The following is a 24,132-nucleotide window of genomic DNA, read 5'->3' on the forward strand; positions in this document are numbered from 1 at the left end:
CCTGTTAATGAGGAAGGAACCTGAAGGAGAACCACAGCACATAAGGGGGGGACCCATCTGCTCTGCTCTGGCAACAGCTAGATAATAGCTAGTATCTGTTGCCTTGCTCGTCTTCCCAAATGTGAATTCTCCCCCTCCTCACTATGGCAAAAACAAAAGGATTGTGCCTTTAAGACTTGGACTCCACCCCCATAATGGTTGGAGCTGGGCTCACCTGATCCCAATGGTGGAGCTAATCAAGCCAACGAGGCTGTGCCCTATTTAAAGGGTGCCTCATTTTCAAGAGGGAGACTGACTGGCTGAGAGAGAGAGACCTTGCCAAGAGAGGCATACGACAGTCAGCTACAGAACTTTGGGGGAAAAACAGGTGCACTGCTTTCCCTGTTTACCGAAGTAAGATGAAACTGTGCGTGTCTAGCTGTGTGGACACTTTTAGCTTTGTTTTTTCCCCCTTGTGTTGTATGCCTTGTTCTGTGTGCCTTGTCTCTGTGCCATGTTTGTGTGCCTTGTGTTTTGTGCTAAGTGTTTGTAGGTATTTGGTTTTGATGGCCAGGTAATGTACTCAGAATCAGGTAAGTGTCTGTGCCTAGGATTGGGGCCTGGCTTGGGCCGAACAGGTGCCTGTGATTGGGCCTAAGTAAGACAAGCAGGTGCCCAGGGTGCAGAGTACTGCAGTACCTGTGAGTACGGCCGGTATGTTTGATTTGTTTGTTTGTTTTATTTCATGGGCACTGTGTTGGGGTTAGTCCATGTGTAAATAAATAAATAAATAAATAAATATATATATATATATATATATATATATATATATATATATATATATATATATATATATATTTTTTTTTTTTATATATGAAACCACCATCTACTGCACTGTTCTTTTGCACTTCACCAACAGTCCAGTCGCCACATCCCCAAACAACGTGGGGTGACCGTCCGGTCCCTCACAGCAGGCAAATGGCAATTGACTTGGAACGAATTCCAGTGTTGCTCTAATGGTAGCAACACATATTTTAGCAGCTATGTGATTGCATTGTATGTATTAATAACACACAATCCTTGAGAAACTGTACAAATGATCAAATATGAATCATATAACACATTCTTTATCCACACATTCTTATCCACCAGGAGCCTAATTGGTGCACATCAGTTACAATGTTGTTGCTCTTTGATGGCTTACTCTACTTCCTCAATCAATAACGTTGGTTTTAACATAAATTGGTGTAATGTAAATGAGTTGAAACAATGGCCATACATTTTGTATAGCATCATTTTTTGTCGAACTACATAACATACAGTGAATGTAAACATAATGTGAATGTAATTGTGAACAAACCTTCCCTCATTTTAGCTCTCACAAGCCATTAGTCCTGGCTCTCCTCTCTGTATGAGGGGTAAGTCATAACAAATTACAACACCTCAATAATTCAATTCAATTTTATTTAGCGCCAAAACAAACATATTTTCTCAAGGCCCTTTACAGAGCCCAGTGCCTGGACCCCCCTTAGAGCAAGCACAATGGTGAAAGGGGAAAAACTCCCTGTCAAAGAGGAAGGAACCTTAAGGAGAACCAGGGCACGTAGATAATAGCTAGTGTCTGTTGCCTTGCTCGTCTTCCCAAATGTTTCCCCCATATTTCTGCCACTTTAGGTGGCCATCTTCCACCACAATAAAGGATCTGTTGTTGGGGATGCGATGATTATCAATGGGGGGCTTTTCACTGGGGTCGGCGCTCTCCAAAATGACTGTTACGTAAAGTGGCCCTTGTTCTATAAGTTTGGCAAACTTTTTGGGCGGAATACGTATGGAGCCGGTACGGGCTCTGGACTCCACTCCGGCCTCCACTTCTCCACTCCAGTCATGCCCACCGGCTTTAATTTTGAACCTCAGCCCCTTCAGCATGAATTCATCCAGGCTGTAGTAAACCCAGATAGGCTCCCCCGAGGCATTGGCCACATGGGTGATGGTGCTCCCACCGAATGTTGCGACAATGGAGCTCCACATCTTTGAGACAAAGATCTGTGGAGTAAGTGTGAAAGAGGCAGTGATGCCTTATAACTTGCAAATATCAAACACCTTTTAAGGATCTTATAGCACTTTACAGCGAAGTGGGTTGATCGAGATTATTTTCAAACACTGTTATGTGTAATGACTTAAGAATATAACAATCAAGTGTCTTGTATTAATGTATTCCTTGTATGAATCATGTGCTTATGAAAGCAGGAACATGTCTTTTCTGTCTTGTATGTAACTTTATTAGGTGCCACTTAGTCCGCATACACAAGAGCATATTTAGACCAGAGGTGATAAGAAGGGTCGAACTGTGCTTCTTCAGACCTTGTATAAAACTGCCATCCTGAGAAATCCACCACGTTGTTATCCCTTTTTAAAGCTAAACTTCTTTCTATATTAACCTTATGCTATGGGTTTATCATGCTTCACTTTCAGCCTTGTGCTGGGAGGGAAGCACGATTGCAATTGTTGTTATTGTTTGTCTAATAAATATACTAACATGCAGCTCCGGAGTCCTGAGGTAACTAGGGTGAATTTTCACCTATCATGGGTGGTGATGCAGGTATATCTTGACCACATGACACATCTGTTAATGTTGCTTAATGTAATATTAAACCTTTAAGGCATGTGGGCAGGTATTTGGACTTCACCTGCCATAGTTGGACTCCCCACCAACTTTGTCTGTTCCACAACTGCCGTGTCTGAATGCCAATACAACCCTGGTTATTTTTGATTGTCAAAAACAGCAGTTTGTTTCTGCGGCCATAACTAACGTAAGGAGCGGAAGGTTATATGAGCCAAGATTTCTCAGATTCATGTCAAGCCTTAGGGGTCAAAGGCCTGTTTGACTTTTTTAGGAAGTCTCACATGCCTTGATGTTTTTGTATATTTCCCCTAACTAAAAGTGGTGCTCAGAATTTGTACAAAGTCTTTGGACCGAGACTTTTGAACTCTGAACCTTAGGTGTTGGCTATACACATGTGAGTTTAGCATTCAGAAAGTGTGTGTGGTTTCACTACTGCTTGTTTATAATTTCAGAGTGACTTGTGCCTCTCCAAACTAGTGTCCATTCAAATGCATATTGATGAGTTAGATGTAAACAAACCTAGGACAGTCAAAGACAATGGCCATTGCGTCTTGGCCCTGGAATGTCTATGTGGCCCACTAGCAAAAACTACTTCGTGGAAAGGTGTCAATCGGCTAGCCCTATACTTGTAACTGAGACTGAGAGATGTAAAATTATACTTACCAAGGACACAGGGCAGATTAACCAAGGCTCAAAAGACGAAAAGTAGACTGTCTTCCTGTACTTGAAAAAACGTAGGTCAGGAAAGTCTACCCAGCCAAAAAGAAGACAAGAGCCGAGTCCGCGAATTCGGTTTCGGTTTTGCTTTTTTCGCTTTTGGCACTCGCATGTCGCGTTGGAAGCTTCAACTGAGACTCTCCCTATTTACTTTGCTTTGCCGAACTGAATTGTGGAGTCGGCAACAGTTACCCGAGTGCGGCTTGCAACCTGACAGCCTCAAATCTCAAATCTCAAGTCTTAAATGAGATAACAATCTCCATAATGAACTTTGCGGTTTAAGTAGTCAATATTCACCACCATCTCACTGGAAGACTCCCCCCCTACCGCCCATCCAGTGTGCTTCGGTGTTTGTGCACCGTCTTGGCTTTGAGGAGGAAAACAAATTGGCTTGGACTGAGCAGTACAGCATTTCAGCCAATCAACAGCAAAGGGCACTCATGCTCAAAAGCTGTTGAGTAGAAGTCAAGGACTACGCCTTTAAGCCACACCACACCAATTCAGGATTTCTTGGTCAAACTACTCTTAGTTTAACGTGAGGTGAGAGTAAAGGATGCAGTATGGACTGCTTGTTACGTGTAGATGAATTTTAAAGTATAAGCGTCTTTAATATTAAAAGTGTAAGGTGTTTTCTACTCATGGAACTGATTGTGTAATTGGTGTGAGATAATGAGATTGTCACTGACTTGAACAGAATCATAAGGATGGCATTACATCCTGGAAAAACAACGTGCCACTGCCAACACCACCAGCGTCATGTGCTTATTCAGCACAATACTGATTTAAAATGTTTTTGTGTTAACTGGACTGTGAGGAACTTTAGGTAAAAAATGAGTAAATGTTAATGAAAGTGTATCCTCTTAATCTTCTTCCTTCTGAAGAAATAGTTTGCATGCCTACATTGGCCACTAGGTGGCGAGCTCTGACATGGTTTATAAGTTTACCTTGCGTGTAATGTTATGACACCAGGATCATGATGAAATATGGCGAATTAGGATCATTTTGAGTGATTGACTTGATGAGGGTAAATACTACTAAAAACTAAATATATCACAGCAATAAAGACATGATATTTGGCATTTTATCAAAGCACAACTTTAATATAACATTCAGGTATTTATTTCCAGATTTGTAATGACTGACAACATTTTTAACATTGTCTTGAAATGAAGGAGATGGATTATGCTCAAGTCATAAAGTGCTCAGATTATTGTATTGATATCCATGTGCATTTGGTCTGGTCTGAAATATGTTGTGTGACAAAGTGCATATTGACTACATAAGTGACTTATTGTAAAATTCCACAGGTAAAGGTAAGACACACACTTGGCACACTTTGATGCATGATCTGCTCTCCTTGATTTGAACAATCCATGAGCTGGTAGAGAGAGAGAGAGAGAGAGAGAGAGAGAGAGAGAGAGAGAGAGAGAGAGAGAGAGAGAGAGAGATTTGTTGTTGGGACTCATTTTGACCAAGGGAATGCATCTTCTTTTCAAGTAGCTTCCCTCTGGGTAGGATTGAAACCTCTCAATTAACACACACTGAATAAGGCTCTAGTTAAAAGGTGCAATATGGATAATTTTGCCAAAAGATTTAAATGTTTGAAGACCATAACCATATTTACCACACCATTACCATGTATCCTGACGCTTCTTTTAAATTGTTTTTATTCACGCAGGCAAATGGCAACTGACTTGGAACGGATTCAAGTGCTGCTCTACTGGTACCAACCCATAGTTCAGCAGCTATATGATGGCAGTGTATTTAATGACAACACACAATCAACCTTATCAGCATGTAAATGTTCAACTAAAAGCCTTTTCAGATTTTAACATGGTCTTAAAATGGATGATTTGGGTTTTGCTTATGTCGCAGGTCCGCAAACAAGTTATTGTATTGACTAACTGGTCAATCAGGGTAACCTATGATATTTTTTGTGTAACAAAGTGTATTGTGAAAGATGTCGTGTTCTGACGATGTAATTCCAAAGGTAGACAGAGGAAATGATTTAGGGTGGCCCTCTTCTAATCAATAATGCCCATATGTGTCTCTGGTATTGTTTAACTGGTCTGCGTTCATTCAGTGGAATAATCAATCAACTGGTGCTGTCTGACTGGAGTCTCTGTCAAAGCCTTAAAAAAGTGACAACTTAACCTAGTGGAGAACGACATATTTACATATCAGGGAATATCAATACATTTGCCTTGATACGGCATACTACATTGTATTGAACTATTAATTGATGAGAAAGAGAGATAGAGACAGAGTGTGAGAGAGAGAGAGAGAGAGAGAGAGAGAGAGAGAGAGAGAGAGAGAGAGAGAGAGAGGGAGGGCTAGAAAAAGAGACAAAGAAAACAGTAAGAGAGATTTGTTGTGGAGACTCAAAATGCATCTCCTCTGGTTTAGTGAGATCTACTTGCTCATCCAATAGGCCTACTTGACATACTATACGCCCATCTGAAGGGAAGAAGCACACCAGAAGGTGCAATATGCAGTTCTTGTTGCCATGAACAAAACTGTTTAAGGACCTACCCATAAAATCCTGATGGACAGGACTGAATATATACAGCCGCGGAAAAAATTAAGAGACCACTTCAGAATTATCAGTTTCTCTGGTTTTACTATTTATTGGTATGAGTTAAAGTAAAATGAACATTTTAGTTTTATTCTATAAACTACTGACAACATTTTTACCAAATTTCAAATAAAAATATTGTCATTTAGAACATTTATTTGCAGAAAAATGACAATTGGTCAAAATAGCAAAAAGATGCAGTATTTCCAGATCTCGAATAATGCAAAGAAAAAATTGCACTGAGTTTCTCTGAGGAAGATGGAAGGTCATAAGCCATCACACAAAGCCGAGATGCTTACATTTTTGCACCAGGAGCAGTATAAAGTCACCCAACGGCAATGTGAAAGACTGGTGGAGAGCATGCCAATGCAAATTAAAGCTGTGATTGTAAATCAAGGTTATTCCACCAAATATTGATTTCTGAACTCTTCCTAAGTTAAAACATTAGTATTGTGTTGTTTAAAAATGAATATGAGCTTGTTTCCTTTGCATTATTCGAGATCTGAAAACACAGGTTTTTTTTTTGTAATTTTGACCAATTGTCATTTTTTTGCAAATAAATGCTCTAAATTACAATATTTTTGTTTTAAATGTCGTAGAAATGTTGTCTGTAGTTTATAGAATGAAGCAAAAATGTTAATTTTACTCAAACACATACCAACAAATAGTCAAACCAGAAAAACTGATAATTTCGAAGTGGTCTCTTAATTTTTTCCGCAGCTGTATATACAGTGGTGGCCAAAATTATTAGAACACTAGGCATATTTAAGAGGTTTCAGTTGTTTTTGTTGAATTGGCCATTAAAATACCTAGTTACCGCCGCATAGCCAAGGACTTGACATGCAGTCCAAGCACTGTAAAATACACTTTAGACCGCCATGCCACCAGAACCGAAAGGGGAGAGGCTGAAAAAATAAACTGTGTGAAGTGAAGCATCTCAGAATTCTCAGTCTTAAGGACTGAAGAAAGACTTCACGAGAATTGGTGACAAGATCAACACCACAATGACTAATGGTTCAATAGTTTTCCCAAGAACTGTGAAGAAAAGATGAGTGAAGAAAGGAAAGAAGAGTGGTAACTGATTTAGCTGTCATTGCGCCAAGTGACACAGTTCTAGATAGTGCAGTGTTTGCACAAATTGTTGTTTAAGTGTCTGACATTGACAAGTCAAAAAGTTCCAAGGCTCTTCTTCTCTCTTTGTCCCCCTCCATTCAACCATTGCATTTTCAATGTGACATTTGTCAATGTAAAACATTATAACAACATTTAGTGCGAACACTGCACTATCTGGAACTGAGAATATTCCTAGTTATACAGTTGAATAGAGAGGGACAGAGAGAAGAGTAGCCTTGGAAACTTGGCGCAGGTGTCAGTGAAGCACAGGTGCAAGCCTGTTTAATGACCCTATTATGATGTCATAATGGCCCAATGTAAATCAATGGGAAAATGTATATTCTTTTTTCTTTAATATCTTAAAAAGTATAACGTTTTGAAAAGTGAAAATACATAGAATAAGTGTCCTTTACAAGACCTACGCAGCAAAGTTTGAATGAAGCTTCTACGTTATGCGGTTCGAGCTGAATTAATCACAGAAGTCGGTACAAAGAATAAGCAGAACAACTAGAAAATGCATTTCCTGAAGGAAATACCAGTGCATGAAATGCAAAAGTTAAGAAAGGAAGAAGAAAAGAAAGAAGAGTGAAAGAAGGAAAGAAGAAAGGAAAGAAGAGTAAAAGAAGGAAAGAAGAGTGGAAGAAGGAAAGAAGAAAGGAAAGAAGGGTGAAGAAATGAAAGAAGAGTGGAAGAAGGAAAGAAGAAAAGAAAGAAGAGTGGAAGAAGGAAAGAAGAAAGGAAAGAAGAGTGAAAGAAGGAAAAAAGAGTGGACGAAGGAAAGAAGAAAAGAGAGAAGAGTGGAAGAAGCAAAGAAGAAAAGAAAAAAAGTGAAAGAAGGAAAGAAGAGTGAAAGAATAGTGGAAGAAGGAAAGAAGAAAGGAAAGAAGAGAGGAAGAAATAAAGAAGAGTGGAAGAAGGAAAGAAGAAAGGAAAGAAGAAGGAGAGAAGAGTGGAAGAAAGAAAGTAGAAAGGAAAGAAGAAGGAGAGAAGAGTGGAAGAAAGAAAGTAGAAAGGAGAGAAGAGTGAACAAGAGTGGCTCTGGATAAAGACAGTAAAGAGAGAGTGAAGAGGGAACATATTGAAAGAAGGAGAGAAAAAAGAGTGAAGCAGAGAGATGGAGTGCGAGAGTAGAGGGAGAGGGATAGAGAAAAAGAATGAAAAAAAGTAGAGAATGGAACGTGTCTCTTAAAATTCCTAGTTATACAGTTGAATGGAGAGGGACAGAGAGAAGAGGAGCCTTGGAACATTGGCGCAGTCAGTGAAGCACAGGTGCAAGCCTGTTTAATGACCCTATTATGATGTCATAATGGCCCAATGTAAGTCAATGGGAAAATTCAGATTCGTTTTTCTTTAATATCTTAAAAAGTATAAAGTTTACAAAAGTGAAAAATACATAGCATAAGTGTTGTTTACAAGACCTACGCAACAAAGTTTGAATGAAGTTTCTACGTTAAGCGGTTCGGGCTGAATTAATCGCAGAAAAAGGTAGCAAGAAGAAGAAGAAGAAGAAGAAGAAGAAGCTAGGAATAACAATACAGGGCATTTCATGCACTGTAATAAGAAGCCTAGGAATAACAATACAGGGCATTTCATGCACTGTAATAATGTTTTGGAGACAAAAAAAAGGTCAATATTCTCAGATCTGTAAGGTGTTCTAATAATTTTGGCCACCTTTGTATATATACAGTGGTGGCCAAAATTATTAGAACACCTTACAGATCTGAGAATATTGACCTTTTTTTTGTCTCCGAAACATTATTTAATTTCATAATGTAAATGAAACATGCAGATGGTTGTTCTGAGCACAACAAATATCAGATGAAGTGATTCCTACTGTTTTTATCCACTTTTAACTCTAATATTTGGTACGCCCACCTTTGGCAGCAATTACAGCAGCACATCTCTCTGGCATAGAGTCAATATATTTCTTGAGAACTTCAACACTAATGTTATCCGATGCCTTCTGCAACTCAAGCTAAAGGCTTTCCTTTGAATGTACACTAGATCTGTCCAGTTTAATTTCCAACTCGCCCCAAATTTGCTTGATGGGTTTGAGGTTCGGACTTTGAGGGGGCCGGTCCATAATTTTCAATGTTCCAGAGGATTCCTTCTGCCACAGGTCGTACTGGCAATAGTTACAAGAATGTTTAGGGTCCTTGTCCTCTTGGAAAATAAATCCAGGCCCATTAACGCCACTCCCAGAAGGTACTCCATGCCTCACCAGAATGTTATGGTATACTTTCTTATCCATGATGCCATCAATTTCGCCAAAGTCATCTGTTCCTGAGGATTAAATGGCACCCCACACCATAATGCTACCCCCTCCTTGTCTAACTGTTGGCTAGAGACACTCATTTTTATATCTCTCCCCCTCACTTTGTTAAACATACACTCTTCGCTTGTTGCCAAACTATTCAAACCTGGACTCATCAGTCCAAAACACTTTATACCAATCTTTCTTTGTCCATTTCTTGGTGTTTCACTCTATTTTTCTCTTTCGGTAATGTTTCTGTGCTGCTATTCTGCCAAAAAGTTATTTTTCTCACAGCTTCCGACGCACAGTTCTTGGGAACACTATTGAACCATTAGCCATTGTGGTGTTGATCTCGTCACCAATTCTCGTGAAGTCTTTCTTCAGTCCTTAAGACTGAGAATTCTGAGATGCTTCACTTCACACAGTTTATTTTTTCAGCCTCTCCCAGATAGGGCAGCCTCTCCCATTTCGGTTCTGGTGGCATGGCGTTCTAAAGTGTATTTTACAGTGCTTGGACTGAATGTCAAGTCCTTGGCTATGCGGCAGTAGCTACAGCCAGCATCAAAAAGGGCCTTTATTCGAACCCGTTGCTCACTCATTAGCTCATTCTTCACCTTAGCCATGTTCAAAGAGCAACATTTGCTTTAAGACTGCCTCTAGAGGCTTTGAATCTAAAACAATAGGTGGTGTGGCCTCAGTGACAAACCCCTTATGTTACCAATCACTTAATGCGGAAGATAGGCCTTGTACATTCAAAAGAATCACCGAGCTGTGTCCTAAGACTCTTGCATCACCATCAATTTAACCACGACCACACCTGACAATGATAAAACAAGTTATTTGGCTTCTTCTGTGAAGGAACATGATTGTGTGACATTGACAGTGAAATAGGCCTAGTTTGTTTTTGTACGGAAATTGACCTTAATCTACTTATGATAGCTCTATTCTATGGTTTATAGAGCATAATGATGACTTTGTAGGTATTTCATTAGTTTTAAGGGTATTTTAATGGCCAATTCAACAAAAACAACTGAAACCTCTTAAATATGCCTAGTGTTCTAATAATTTTGGCCACCACTGTATATATATATACAGTATATATCTGTGTGTGTGTGTGTGTGTGTGTGTATATATACAGTATATATATATATATATATATATATATAAACACACACACACACACACACACACACACACACACACACACACACACACACAGATGGTAGATGACTTATAATGGGTTGCAACACTGTACTGCTGTACTGCTGTACTGGTTGGACCCCAGATCTGACAGACTCAGCAGATATACCCAGACAGGCGCCCCATGGCTTTCACATGTCTCGCTGGCATGCACCCTTTGGGGCCTACATGTGAATCCTGAATGTCTTTGGGAGGCTTGGCCAGCATGATTTATTGTAAAGATAGGGCAATGTGTATTTTGGGGGAAATGTAAAAAAAGAATAGTTTCCAATATACTGACTTGCATTGTCTGATTCTTCATTTATCATTAATAAAGTTCTGACACAAACAATACCCACACTCTGTCATGAGGTGTCTAGAGCAGCCAGTTTAATGTAAAATCTATTTGGCAACATCATGTGTAACATGTTTCAATAATGCTGATTATGATACCTTGATCAGTCAGTCTGGCAAAGCCTACTTATTCTCAAACCTGACAACACATTTATAACTATTATAATCATTCGTTATAATAATCACTAACTGTTACAATAGCTCACCTTACTTATCAGGTTGAATCATTACTACTAAGCTACTGTATCTGAAATATAACAAGTTGAGGTGGCAACAGTCGCGTCAAATACACGCTTCCTGCTGAAACTGAGCCAATGGGAATCTTCATTCTACATGTGAGCTGGCTGTCGTGTACACACAAAAGGTTTCGACTTAATCCATCTGGTTTCCAAGTCAATTAACAGCTGGTCAACTTTACTTTTAGGCTGTCGAATAAAAAACAACTGCCATTTTTGACTGGATTATGTTACGCCTCTCTTTGGAATTACACTGGCCTATTTTAACGCGCTAAAATTATTTGACCAAACAGTTTACAGTTGAAGAGTTTGTTATCCAAGGTAAGTGTGTTTAGGATTTATATTAGCTCACCACGTTAACGCAAAGCAAAACTTTGTTATCCATGTCTTGGCTTTTCAATGTTTAACGTTGACTCACAAATTGAAATGAGTTAGCCAACTGAGTGAAAGTTTGCCTACTTTTAGTTGAGAATTAGCTTGGACAGAACAGCTAGGATAGAACAGCTAGGATAACCTAATTCCATTTCGTTTCGGCTACGATACATTTGCAAATCAGTATCTTCAGCACTTTCTGATAGAGTTTTTGCCACCTGTATTTACACGAATTAATTTACCAACCGATAGCTAACTCATTCATACACAATCAACAGGGACGCTAGCTATAGCTCTCTTTTTCCATAGGTTTACCTTAAGCCTACGTATGTTGACTAAACTCTGCTAACTAGCTACCTGTGATAGCTACTGAGCCTAAATTAGGATTACAATTGCGTTACAATTAAACGATATCGTTATTGGTTTGTGTCATTTAATAATTGTTAACGTGACGTGTTACGTGTTTAGTAAGTTTCTTTGAGTTATGAATACGTAGGTTACCGCTTTAGCCTGTACATTAAAGGCTAGTCAGCTATTATAGTCGTTAGACTTCAGCTCCTCACAGTCCTCTACCAGGTAGAGTCTACCTGTCCGTTCAGTGTTTGCGGTAAAAACAATAATAATAGTGATACTAATAATAATCCGATGTTACTAGGCTACAGCCCTGGCTCTGAAAAATGCAAACAACAGCCAACAAAAACCGCAGACTGTATCTTTAAGTTAGATCCAGGAAACTTATGGTTACTGGTGAAGTGACCAAAAGTAAGTTACTGATAGATAACATTAACGTACATGAGCATGAATTTAGCTGTCAGTCCGGATCTTATGGCCTCAAAAGGATATCCTGCTCCGAAATCTGATCAGTAAAATAGTTATCTCTACCTAAAATAGAGATAGCATTGTAAGAGTTCTCATCAAGATTTAGAAGAGGATGATACCATTAAGTTATTCTCATCTCGTTAGTGTTTACCATTATTTCCTCAAAACTCTGCTTTGTCAAAAAGGAGATGTGGCAGACTCACGTTTAATTTTAAATCTTTACCACTATTTTGTGTGTAAAAATGTGTTATCCTGAAGCAACTCTGTACCTCCTTTAAATAGGTCATCATGTATGCAGAAGGATTAAATCAATTTCGCTCTTTGCTTTAATTTCGGGCCAGATTAGTTGGAGGTTGACTGCAAGTGAGGTTAGATGAGGCAGGCTAACCCTCCAAATAATAAAACTGATGTAGGTGTGAGAGGATGTTCATATATTTAAGGAAGGTGAGGGTTAAAGCACCAGAACAATGGTTGTAGTGTTGGAGGGTTAAAGGTCTTTAGTCTGTGTTGATAGAGGTACTACAGACCATTATGTTAAGGCAAATCTTTTCAGGGTCTCACACTGTGTTTTGTCTGGTGTGTGTATGTGTGTGGTAATGACTGAGATCATCCATGTGGCTTCTCACAGAGTCTGTTGACAATAGTGTTTATGAGCTCAGATTTGTCTTGTAGGTCACAACCTTTTACCTTTTAGGTCATAACCTTTCAATAAAGTAGTAAGTAAGACTTTATATATATAGCACATTTTTTACAAGAGTTGCATTTCAAAGTGCTTAGTGAGTAAGGCTCCCTCCATGGCTCATGCTAGGTCTTTTCTCCATTGTTCTGAAGCATACCTGATAGTTTGCCTGTGTTGTACTTGTACTAGGGTTTATTGCCTATTGTCTGAGTTGCAGGAGTCGAATGGCCTCTAGTGTGAACGTGAAGACGGAGAAGCGCCCGGCTCCTAACCCAGAGGATGGCCACACGAACCCTAAGAAGGCCAGGTACCCTCACTACATGTAATGTAACCTATGACCTCCCTCACAGCCTGCTAACTGTGTGTTGAGTCTGGCCCAGATGTGGCCCCGATATGGCACAGAGTAGAGATGGTGCCTCTGCACTGCTGCTGTAAGCATGCCAGCATTCTTCACGAAACGTGTCCGAATACTGTCAGTATTGAGTGTTGGGAACTCACGTGGCTCTAATGGTAGCCATAATGGGTTTGACTGGCACTGATTAGGTGCAGCAGAAGCAAGAACTGACATCTTTGTAAGGGCCGGTTGTTTGAAACGACATATATTCTTTGTTGAACATGTGGGAACATCTCAGGAGGATATGGTTCTATTTAAAATTTGTATCCACAAAAGACACACCATTAAACACATTATTTGTCGTGATTTTATTTCAGTGCAGCCTTGCAGGTAATATTCACTGCATAAAAAGGAGTAACCAAATACTGCATGGCTGTGTTTTAATGACCAGATACACACCACATACACAAACAGGATTGTGTTGGCATGAATCAAATTATTACACAAAAACTTCCACACCACCCACACATACAGCCTTACCTATAGAAAACGTGTGCCCTCTTACTGTTCCTTTTCCCCTGGCAGGAAGCTGTTGCCGAGCCTGAAGACGAAGCGGGCGCGGGAGCTGGTGCTGGTGATTGGCACAGGCGTGAGTTCGGCGGTGGCACCAGGGGTGCCCGCGCTGCGCTCCTGGAAGGGCCTGATCCAGGCGCTGCTGGACGCCGCCAATGAATTCGACCTGCTGGAAGAGGAGGAGAGCCGCCGCTTCCAGAAGAGCCTGCAGGAGGACAAGAACCTGGTGCACGTGGCCCACGACCTCATCCAGAAGCTGTCACCGGTAAGCCACACGAGCTGCTGCCGGCCTGGTCCATGCTGACACAACCAGGCAGTGATATAATGAGACTTCAGGCTGTGCCATAACAGTTCTCAAAACATTAGCTTAGCTTTTGCTCTCTTGTTTTAAGCTAATGTATCAGCTTGCACTGTTAGTGGCTAAGCGGGACATGTAGAAATCTCACAGTGGTCAATGCCAATTGGTTAAAGGCTGGTCCAGTGGTTTCAAAATTAACCAGAGGTCTATCGCCCATTACCACGCAATGACTGGAAACAATCCCCGGTGGAGCGTGGCAAGACCCTGTCTCCTAACAATTGGAATTGGGTCTGGGTATACCAGGCTATCAAAACATAGCAGTTTGTTTACTACCTGTATCTATAAAAACAGTTTTCGATTGGCAAGGCCCTAGTATTACTCGACCGTTTTTTTTTTTTTCAGATTTATTTATGGGCTTTTTAGCCTTTATTTGGATAGGACAGTAAAGTATTTGGACAGGAAGTGAGGAGGAATGAAGAGGTGGGGCGAGGATCGGGAAACGACAGCAGGTCGGAATCAAACCTGTGTCCCCACGGGCATTGTAGCCCGTAAATGGGGGGCTTATTGGCTCACGCCACAGTGTTAGGAATATTCTTTGTTCCTTTTGCGTACGAAGTTTTGTTGTAACAAGGTAGAGCTTTACTTGATAAGTTGAATCACAAATACCGTTGAGTTAACAAGACCAATTTCATCAAGTCCAACACAACAGGAGATCTCAGGAGTTCTGATCTGCTACAGAGAAAGTCAAGTTCTTATAGTCTGTCTTTTACTGATGTCCTCTGTTCATGTGGTAACCAGGTGGGTGTCATGGGATGTCATGTGATCCCTACTCTGGTCAGTCTGTCGTCCGCAGAAATGGACATAAATGTGTCATGTTGTGTGAAACCCCTGCAGCTCTGCCTCTCAGGGAGTAGCTGACCATGTTATCTCTCTGGTGGCCTTTAATGTATCAAGAGTCAGCTGACACTCTCTTCTGTCTAGGACGGCTAGGAGCTACTGTTGTGGTGACCTGACCTTTCCTGGCCTAGGCCTACAGAGACGTGACCCACATAGGCCTGCTTTCCCCACTCTGGTTTCTGAACTTCTCTCAAGGATTGTACCTATTCTTCCTAATAAACCTGAACTGAAATTATCTTACAACAGTGCCCCACTAAACTCGACAGGCTTTCTTTCTGAAGTCACCTCTTGGTCTTGCATGACCTTAACTCCTGTCTTCAAAACACTAGAGGCTAGTATCATCTTATGACATGACATGACACGACATGATAGAAATAACAGTGAAAGGGCTGACACAGATGAGCAGATAACAGAAGTGGGTAAGACTGCATGAAACATTGCCAGGATTCCGATAACAGTTAATCACACAGCAGACATCCAGACAGCGGAAACAAAACATTATGCTTCCATTTTTGTGTTGTCGCAGCCTGCATTGATATCAGCTGCTGTTTAGCCATAGAGGGTCCCATATCTTGGAGTAAAAGTTGTCCTGTGCCATACCATACACTGTTAACCTGAACAAGTTCAGAGTACTTAAAACTTTTGATGTAACCGATTACATAATACAATTTGAGTACATATATTTTTTTTTTAAGTAAACTTAACTTAAAAATTATACATCGGCTATACTGATTTATTTTGTTATCATTTTCATAATTTTTAAGTTCTCTGAACTCATATTATTCCAAAATCGTCCAGGATTTTGCCTCGTCGGATATTTGTGTTTCTCTGGGTCTTTCACAAACTAGTTATTACGCCCTTACAAGTTTCTGAAAGGCTGTCTCCCTTACGTTCCAACTTCTTGCGCAAGCTCTTACTGTAGAGAGAACTGTCATTGGTCGACCACCTTCCCAGTGTTGCCAGATGTACATTTACATCTGTGATTTAGCAGACGCTTTTATCCAAAGCGATTTACAAGGAATTTTGCATTTATAGATCAGGAGCAGTTTAGGGGTTCACACTTATACACTTGGTAAGGAGGAGTGGAGAATCGAACTAGAAACCTTCCAACCTCGCGATTACTAAACGACTCCTCTACCTTAAGTCTGCTGTCTCTGTCTCTCATCACAAGATCTCTGCAATGGTGTTCTCAACGACGTTGATGACGTCAGATGCTAAAACAATATGAGTTATCAGGCATGTTTACTCAAACAAATACATTCCAATACAATTAAAACGTCTTCACTTGCTCAGAAAACGAATACATAGTTGGGTCAACTAAATACCAGGTTTTAAGTACTGAATACATAATGTTAATAAGTTAGTAGAACTGTTTGAGTTTACAGTGTAGGTGATCAGCTGACTGTTGAGACACACTTTAATGTGCCGTGTGGGTGTTGTGGCAGGAAGACCTGTTGCACTTACACACAGAGGAATACATGCATTCGGGTTTTGTCTTCTATCTCTAGGTTACATTCCCCCTTTTTGCCTAATTTAGACTTTGTTTCTTACATTCCCCCCCCCCCCCCCCTTTCCTTCATTCAGACTTTCGTTGGCCAACTTATCTGATTCCTTTTACAAGACCTATGCATGGTCGTTCAATTTAGCGCCTGTGCAGACACTAGGGACTTGACATGAGCCCTGCTCTTGGACTTGGAAGGTTTTGAAGGGAGCTATGAGTGTTTGTCCCACTTTCCCATGCTAATGGGTCAGTCTTGGCAAAACATTGTGGATTTGGCTGACCCTGCTCTGCTTGCCTGGTGCAGGGTGCCGTGTGGTAAAATAACAAGGCTAATCTGAAAGGGAAGGCCCTGCTGTGTGTGTGTGTGTGTGTGTGTGTGTGTGTGTGTGTGTGTGTGTGTGTGTGTGTGTGTGTGTGTGTGTGTGTGTGTGTGTGTGTGTGTGTGTGTGTGTGTGTGTGTGTGTTTGTGTATGTGTGGGTGGGGGTGGGGGCGAGGGGGTCTGTAGAGCCAGGCTGCCCAATTCCACTAACTGATCTTGGCCAATGGTTATAGAGAGCCCAAAACTGAAAGGAAGTTTCATTAAAACATTTCCAACACAGTTAAGAAGTTAATCTCTGGATTTTGTTGCTATTTGCACAGTGAAATGTTCCTGCACAGTGTTACACAGAGTTGCTATGGCTGCACACAGTGTCTGAGTTGCTATGTCTACACACAGTGTCTGAGTGGCTATAACTGCACAGTGTCTTAGTTGCTATGGCTTCACACAGTGTCTAAGTTGCTATGGCTGCACACAGTGTCTGAGTTGCTATGTCTACACACAGTGTCTGAGTGGCTATAACTGCACAGTGTCTTAGTTGCTATGGCTCACAGAGTGTCTGAGTGGCTATAACTGCACAGTGTCTGAATTGCTATGGCTGCACACAGTGTCTGAGATACCGCGTGTCGAGGTGGTCACTGAATCTGGCCCACATTAGCTCAGCTGCCTTCTTTTCATAAGGAAAGACACACACACACACACACGTCAGAGAGGTGTGGGCTGGGTGTTTGTTGGATAACTTCCTTCCTGTGGAAATGGATCCTGGGCTCCAGCTGGGCTGATTTATTATCAAGAGAGCCTCTTGCTCTCTCTCTCTCTCTCTCTCTTGCTCTCTCACTCTCTGTCTGCCTTTCTCTCTTTCTTTGTCTCCCCCCTCTCTCTTTGCAGGCACGCAGCTAGAGGACGATCCAGTCTGCCATTCATTCGCGTATGGAACATGCAGTTAGCTGCTGGTAAATAGAGAGTATTCTCAATGTAGTACATAACACACTTGTTGTGAGGAGTGCGTTTGTTTCCTGGTCTGGACTTCCATCAGCTCCTGCCAGGTCTTTTGCGCACAAGGCCAGCTCAGTGTTATGAGATTTGGGCCTTCGTAGACAGTACACCCCGTAATCTCTCCAACAGTCACTCCACACTTTCCACATTCCTCCTCTCTCCCTCCCCTCCCTCCATTTTTCCCTTCACATAAACAGTCCTCTCATTTAGCACTGCTCAGAGGTTGGGCTTGGGTCAAACGTGAGGCAAAGCCCAGCTGCTCAGAGAAGGAGACTGACCTGAGGACTTTTAATCCTAATTTTGAATTAGGCCTCTTTAGTTTGGGAAATGTGTTTGATTGGATATTACATGCAGTGTTTCAGTGGACAGTCTTCAAAAAAAGGGGTAAAACTAATCACAAAGCAAACCTACTTGAGATATGTGAGGTGTGCTTTATATGTTCAATCTTGATTTGCAGCTTTCAGTCCATAAATCCTAACTGAGTGATCTTATGGATTTAGCATTTCACCACGTTGCCCTTTTCAAGTTTTTAAAATGATCTGTGTTTTTGGTTGCTTACATATCTTCACTGGTAGCATTACCTTTTTTGGCCAAGGAAGGATTGAAAAAAGCAGCGCTTCACGCTACATGCTGTAGGTTTCTTTATCGCCCAAACCACCAACCAGATAAACAAGCAGTGTGAATGACTTGTGCGCACACAAGAGATAAAGTGCACCTACTCATAGCTCTGCATCAGCACTCTTTCTCTCTTGCTTTTCTTGTCATCCTCTCCATCTCTTTTCTCTTCTCACATTCACTTTTTTATCTCCCCCCCCCTCTCCGCCTATGCCCCTAGCGGACCGGTAACGTGCGCTCCACGTTCTTCAAGGACTGCCTGTATGAGGTGTTCGACAGCCTGGAGAGCAAGATGGAGCACTCGGGGAAGCACCTGCTGCGCTCTGTGCTGCAGCTGATGGAAAACGGCGCGCTCGTGCTCACCACCAACTTCGACAACCTGCTGGAGATCTACGCCGCCCAGCAGGGCACGCGGCTCGAGTCCCTCGACCTCACCGACGAGAAGCAGGTAGCGGAGACGAACAACTTGCAGTTAGCATAGCATACAGTCGGCTAATATGTATGAGTGGATGTTTGATCCAGAGACACTGCATGACTGCATAACACGTACAGGGTGCTGATGTGTAACTTTAAGGGGATTTTGAGCTAGATTGGCAGAGGTCATTATGCCATGACTGTTGTAGAGTTCAAGAGTGTATAAACTCCCTCTCCCTCTCTTCCCTCTCTCTCTCTCCGTGTCCCTCTCCCTCTCTCTCTCTTTCCTCTTCGTTCACCCCTTCAGAGGGAAAGTGTTTTTAATAACTGTTGTCCAGCACAACTGTTGTCCAGATCTTTTTCCATTACGCCATGAATGTACAGTTTAAGAGTGTAAAAACATAATGACAATATGCCAAAGCTTTCAGAATTGAATGCATGCCACACGGTTTATACAAAATAAGGAAAGGGGGATGAAAGGGTGAGGTTTTTTGTTGGGGGGGGGCAGGGGTGTTCTCACAAATCAAAATGAAAACATGTAGTCTGCAACAGGTCCTCTTTTGTGTGTATGAGTGTGTGTGTGTGTGTGTGTGTGGCTGTGATGCAGGAAATCTTGGTTAAATAGAGCCATCTTTGTTGGGGAGGTTGTAAATAGCACCCAGTGGAAATGTTTGAACAGGTGCTCTAGAATTTGCCTTCCGCCTTTAATGTATAATTAGACATTGGAAATGGACAACAGACTTTTTGATTTTTACTTCTTTGGGAACACGTGTAGTTGTCATAGCATCCAAAAATAGATTATTTGGTAGTATGTAACATTGTTATAACGTTAATGAAACACTAAGGTCTTCAGCACCTCTTCAGTGAAAGATTCCGAGCTCGTCGTCAGCAGTGCCACAGATCATAAACCCTTCTCTTTGATGCAGCAGCATTCTTTTATATTGGGCATTACACACTGGCTGTAAAATCTCAGTTGTGTATGAGTCAGACCAGAGTTTCAGACATCTGCTCCAGCTGTTGTTTGACTCAAAAAGCCAATTAATGTTTGTCTTTGGTTATAACTGGCATGTGGCGTAGGCCCCTCTGTTTAGCAGTCGTAAAGTGAGCTGGTCTGCTCTGAAAGGCCTGCTCTGCCCATCTCTCTCCCTCGGACCCCCCTTGGCCTGCTCTCAACTCATGAATCTCCACTCACGACTCACGACTCACGACTCACGTCTCTCGACTCACGACTCTCAACTCTCCACTCATGACTCTTGACTCTCATCTCTCGACTCACGACTCTCCACTCATGACGCGGCCCCCAGCTCATTCATATCTCTCTGGCCAGGTGTCTTTTGGCTCTCTCTCTCTCTAAAACAATGAGGAGGATTTAGCATGGCACTCTCTGCCACTTCCACCCCTTTAAATTAATGATTACTTCTCCAAAGTGAGTGTGTGTGTGTCCGTTTACATCTGTTTCTGTTTCTGTCTGTGTATGTGCATGCATTTGTGTGTGTGTTAAATTATGTGACCTATTTGTTGGGTGCTGTTGAGTCCCAACCCAGAGAAACCCAGTGTGAATCTGGTATGGGAGCATTGAATTGTGAAATGAATTAATTGTGTATGTTTGTGTGTGTGTGTGTGTGTGTGTGTGTGTGTGTGTGTGTGTGTGTGTGTGTGTGTGTGTGTGTGCGTGCGTGTGTGTTTGTGTAGGTCCTGGAATGGGCTCAGGAAAAGAGGAACCTGAGTGTGTTGCACATTCACGGCGTGTACACAAACCCCAGTGGGATCGTGCTGCACCCAGCAGGCTACCAGAACGTCCTGAGGAACACTGAAGTCATGGTGAGCCCGGACCTTTTAAAATGTTTACCTACACACACTATCACAAACAGACTAATCCTCTCTGACCCAGGACAAACAAGTTGATCATTAACACAACATTTACTATCTATCTTTATTTACTATCTTTACTAAGCCTTAGAGTACACCAGCTCTCATCAAAGGGACACCAGTGATTGCTCAATTAGCTATTGTTAATTTATTTGCAATTCAAGGAAAACTTCCAGTAAGCACATTCTCAGGCCATCGCAAGAAAGCGCTGCCTCCTGACTACATAGCCCAGTTTCTGAATCCCTCGAGTGAAAACATCTGTGCGCTGCACGTGGAAAGTCACTGGTGCGTAATGATTGGGGTTGTAGCAATGCCCCTGAGGCTCCGGTGCAGCCTGAGCATGAGTGATCACCAGGGCTGCGTGATCTGATGTCATGTGGGGAAGCCCTGGTATCGACGTGGACCCTAGTTGTTGACTTAAGATTCCGGCTGAACAAGTGCTGTCACAATGCAGTTTCACCTCGTCCACGACCGAGATGGAGTGGTAGGGTTTTTACTAATGACTCAGAGGGGGAAGACTTGAGCAACGGCAGCGTTTGATGATCAGGCAAGCGAAGTCAGGACGTTTCCTGGTACCACACCTGCACTTTCCAGCAAACTTAATAAATAAACCACTTTATCTGATTTGCAATTTTATTGGTCTAAGGTGAGCTTTATCTCACTTTCAATCTCGTCCTCCCTTTGATGAGACTGAGGCCTCGCTCGCCTGAGGTGTTTGTTAATAATATTTCAGCTTCCTGAGAAGGAGTGATTTAAGGTAGTTCATTGTTTTCCAGTTCACTCTGCTCTACTCTGTCCCAGGTATGTTGTCCAACTCCCTCTCCCTCGCAGTGTTTTCTCTTAAAAAAAAATTCCAGCTCACTTTCTTTCGTTCTCTTTTTATCACTCCAATTTTCTTTCTTTCTCTTAATATCACTCCAATTTTCTTTCTTTCTCTCTTTCTCACTCCAATTTTCTCTTTTTCTCTCTCCACCATTACCTCCCCCCCCCGCCTCCCCGCCTTCAGAGAGAGATCCAGAAGCTGTACGAGACCAAGTCGTTTGTGTTCCTGGGCTGCGGGCGGACGGTGGACGACACCACCTTCCAGGCCCTCTTCCTGGAGGCGGTCAAGCACAAGTCGGACCTGGAGCACTTCATGCTGGTGCGGCGCGAGGACGTGGGCGAGTTCAAGAAGCTGCGCGACAACATGCTCGACAAGGGCATCAAGGTCATCTCCTACGGCAGCGACTTCACCGACCTGCCAGAGTACTTCGAGCGGCTGGCCAATGAGATCTGCAACCACGCCTCGGAGACCAATGGCTGGGGTAAGGGCTTAGACTTAGATTTGGGTCTTTTGGTGTGTAGGTAGGTGTGTGGGTTCATTTAATTACCTTTCACAAGTCAAATCACACTGTACAGACAAACAGCAAAGACAGCCCAGAGGTGAGCACTCTGATTTGTCCACATGCATGGCCCTTTTGCTGTTTATAGTTTTATAACAACTGTAGCAGAGGGGTACCCGTTCAAGTTATTTTAAGTTTTGCACATGGTTTGCCTGAAGAGCATACCTGAATGAACCCTAAGTGGACTAATGTGTTTGTTTGTGTCTGAGGCTGTGGGTTTAGGGTCATGCTGCCCTGCTCGCAGACTCTCACCCTGGCTGAGTTTGTTTGTACCGTCACTTTATGTTCAGACACTAATGACCAGCTTGTTTAGGGTCAGTGGGCTAGAGCAAGGTGTCATTTTCCACCAGTCTCTTTGGTATGGGGTCATGGTAAAGACATAGGTGGTGCTGACGGACAACATCATTGTCCATCGCCCGGTGGCCGACAGACATCATGATGCTGAGCCCAGTCTTGTGATCCCACCTGGGCCACACACACACACACACACACACACACACACACACACACACACAATCTGTCTCACACAGACACAGACACAGACACAGACACAGACACAGACACAGACACAGACACAGACACAGACACAGACACACTCACACTCACACTCACACTCACACTCAAACTCAGATTCTCACACACACACACCTGCACTTTCTAACCCTTTCTTTTCTGTTCCTTGTCAGCGTCTCCCTACAACGAGGAGGAAACCCAAAATGGCTTCAGCTCACAGAAGAACCTCCTGCAAGGTTAGGGTTCCAGCCAGTCTGGCGTTGCCATGGCACCTCGCATGCACATGGCCTCTCCACCCAAAGGACCTGCTGTTGCATGCCTGTGCATCCTCTTCTGATTGGGTCTCTGTGTGATCTCTTTCTGTCAGTGCATGAATAACAAGCCTTTAGACGGGAACATGGTACAGGGTTATTTCACAAGTGTACGTTCATGGTATATATATGTACATATATAAAGCCTCACATCAAAACATTGACTCTTTAGACTGGCATCCCTGTGTAGTGTGTATGAGACTAGTGAAGTTGTGCCTGTGTTTGTGGAGTTCACCAGTTTCTTGTCTGTATGAAACACACATTATTGTTCTGGGTATATGTGTGTATATATATGTATATACACTGTATATATTTAAGAAACTTTGTTCACCACAGCTGTCCTTCTTCTCTCTGTCCAGACAACCACTCTTGACAGGCGCAGGAGTAGGGAGTCTCAGGTCTTTCCCTCCGCAGTGTCCCCGTAGAATAGCAGTTCTTCCTCTTCCTGTTCCTCTTCCCCAGGTCTACCCTCCATGGATTGACAATGGAAGAAAGTCCCCCATCCCATAATATCCTAATCCCTTGCCCCATAATATCCTAATCCCACTCAAACTGACAGCCCCCTAACCCCGCCGCATGACAGACTGATCATGCTTAAGCGCACAGTGACTGATTAAGCCGACAGACACTCAATGAAGATGAGCGCTCCAACACACCTTGATCTGTCCACCAAGTTGTTGTTGAACTCTGGACGCTACTTCCTGGTCCGAGCCCTCTGGAGCCAGACAGCAGCGGTTCTGGAAAAAGAAGCCAGTAGGACGGTTAAGAGCTGACCATAGAGGAGCTGAGACTGGGTTTTTAAATCTGTGTTGTGTGTAACTCAACCAGTCATTATGCTACAACAGGCCACTGATGCGGGCCTGTAGCTCAAGGAGAATACCATGGAGCAGTGGTGGCAGGAGTTGGAGTTTTGTCTTTGAACATCAAAAGAAGAAGAAAAATGGAATGGTTGATTTCTCAATGGCTAGCATTTTGTATTTTATGTTATATTTTTTTGTCTACTGTCTTTATGTATTTATATGTTCTCTTTTAGAATAAATACATTGAAAATGTATGGAAATTGTGGACAGGCCGTTTTCTTTTAATGTATGGTCACATGTTGCACACTTAAGAATTATGAATATACTTAAGCTATCTAGGCTGGTAAGACTGTGAAGAATCCTCTATAGTTTAGGACCTTTTAATATCAGTGTTGTAAGGAGGTATTGACAG

At 42.2% G+C, this 24,132-nt stretch overlaps 1 protein-coding gene across 2 annotated transcripts; it reads left to right on the forward strand.

The window, feature by feature from the left end:
* The first annotated feature begins 11,172 nt into the window (after positions 1-11,172).
* Positions 11,173-23,918, forward strand: fam118b (family with sequence similarity 118 member B). Of its 2 annotated transcripts, none has more exons than XM_080844324.1 (8): positions 11,173-11,351; positions 13,118-13,222; positions 13,820-14,072; positions 18,652-18,879; positions 20,538-20,666; positions 21,721-22,018; positions 22,783-22,845; positions 23,280-23,918. In XM_080844324.1, exons 2-8 carry the CDS (start codon positions 13,125-13,127, stop codon positions 23,291-23,293), a joined length of 1,083 nt encoding a protein of 360 aa, XP_080700450.1. In that variant the 5' UTR covers positions 11,173-11,351; positions 13,118-13,124; the 3' UTR covers positions 23,294-23,918. The 2 variants fall into 2 exon arrangements, with proteins under 2 accessions (XP_080700450.1, XP_080700451.1); XM_080844325.1 differs by having other exon boundaries at positions 13,118-13,207.
* Positions 23,919-24,132: the final 214 nt, after the last annotated feature.

This window comes from Sprattus sprattus (assembly GCF_963457725.1).
Source record: "Sprattus sprattus genome assembly, chromosome: 9".
Classification (NCBI taxonomy): Eukaryota; Metazoa; Chordata; class Actinopteri; order Clupeiformes; family Clupeidae; genus Sprattus; species Sprattus sprattus.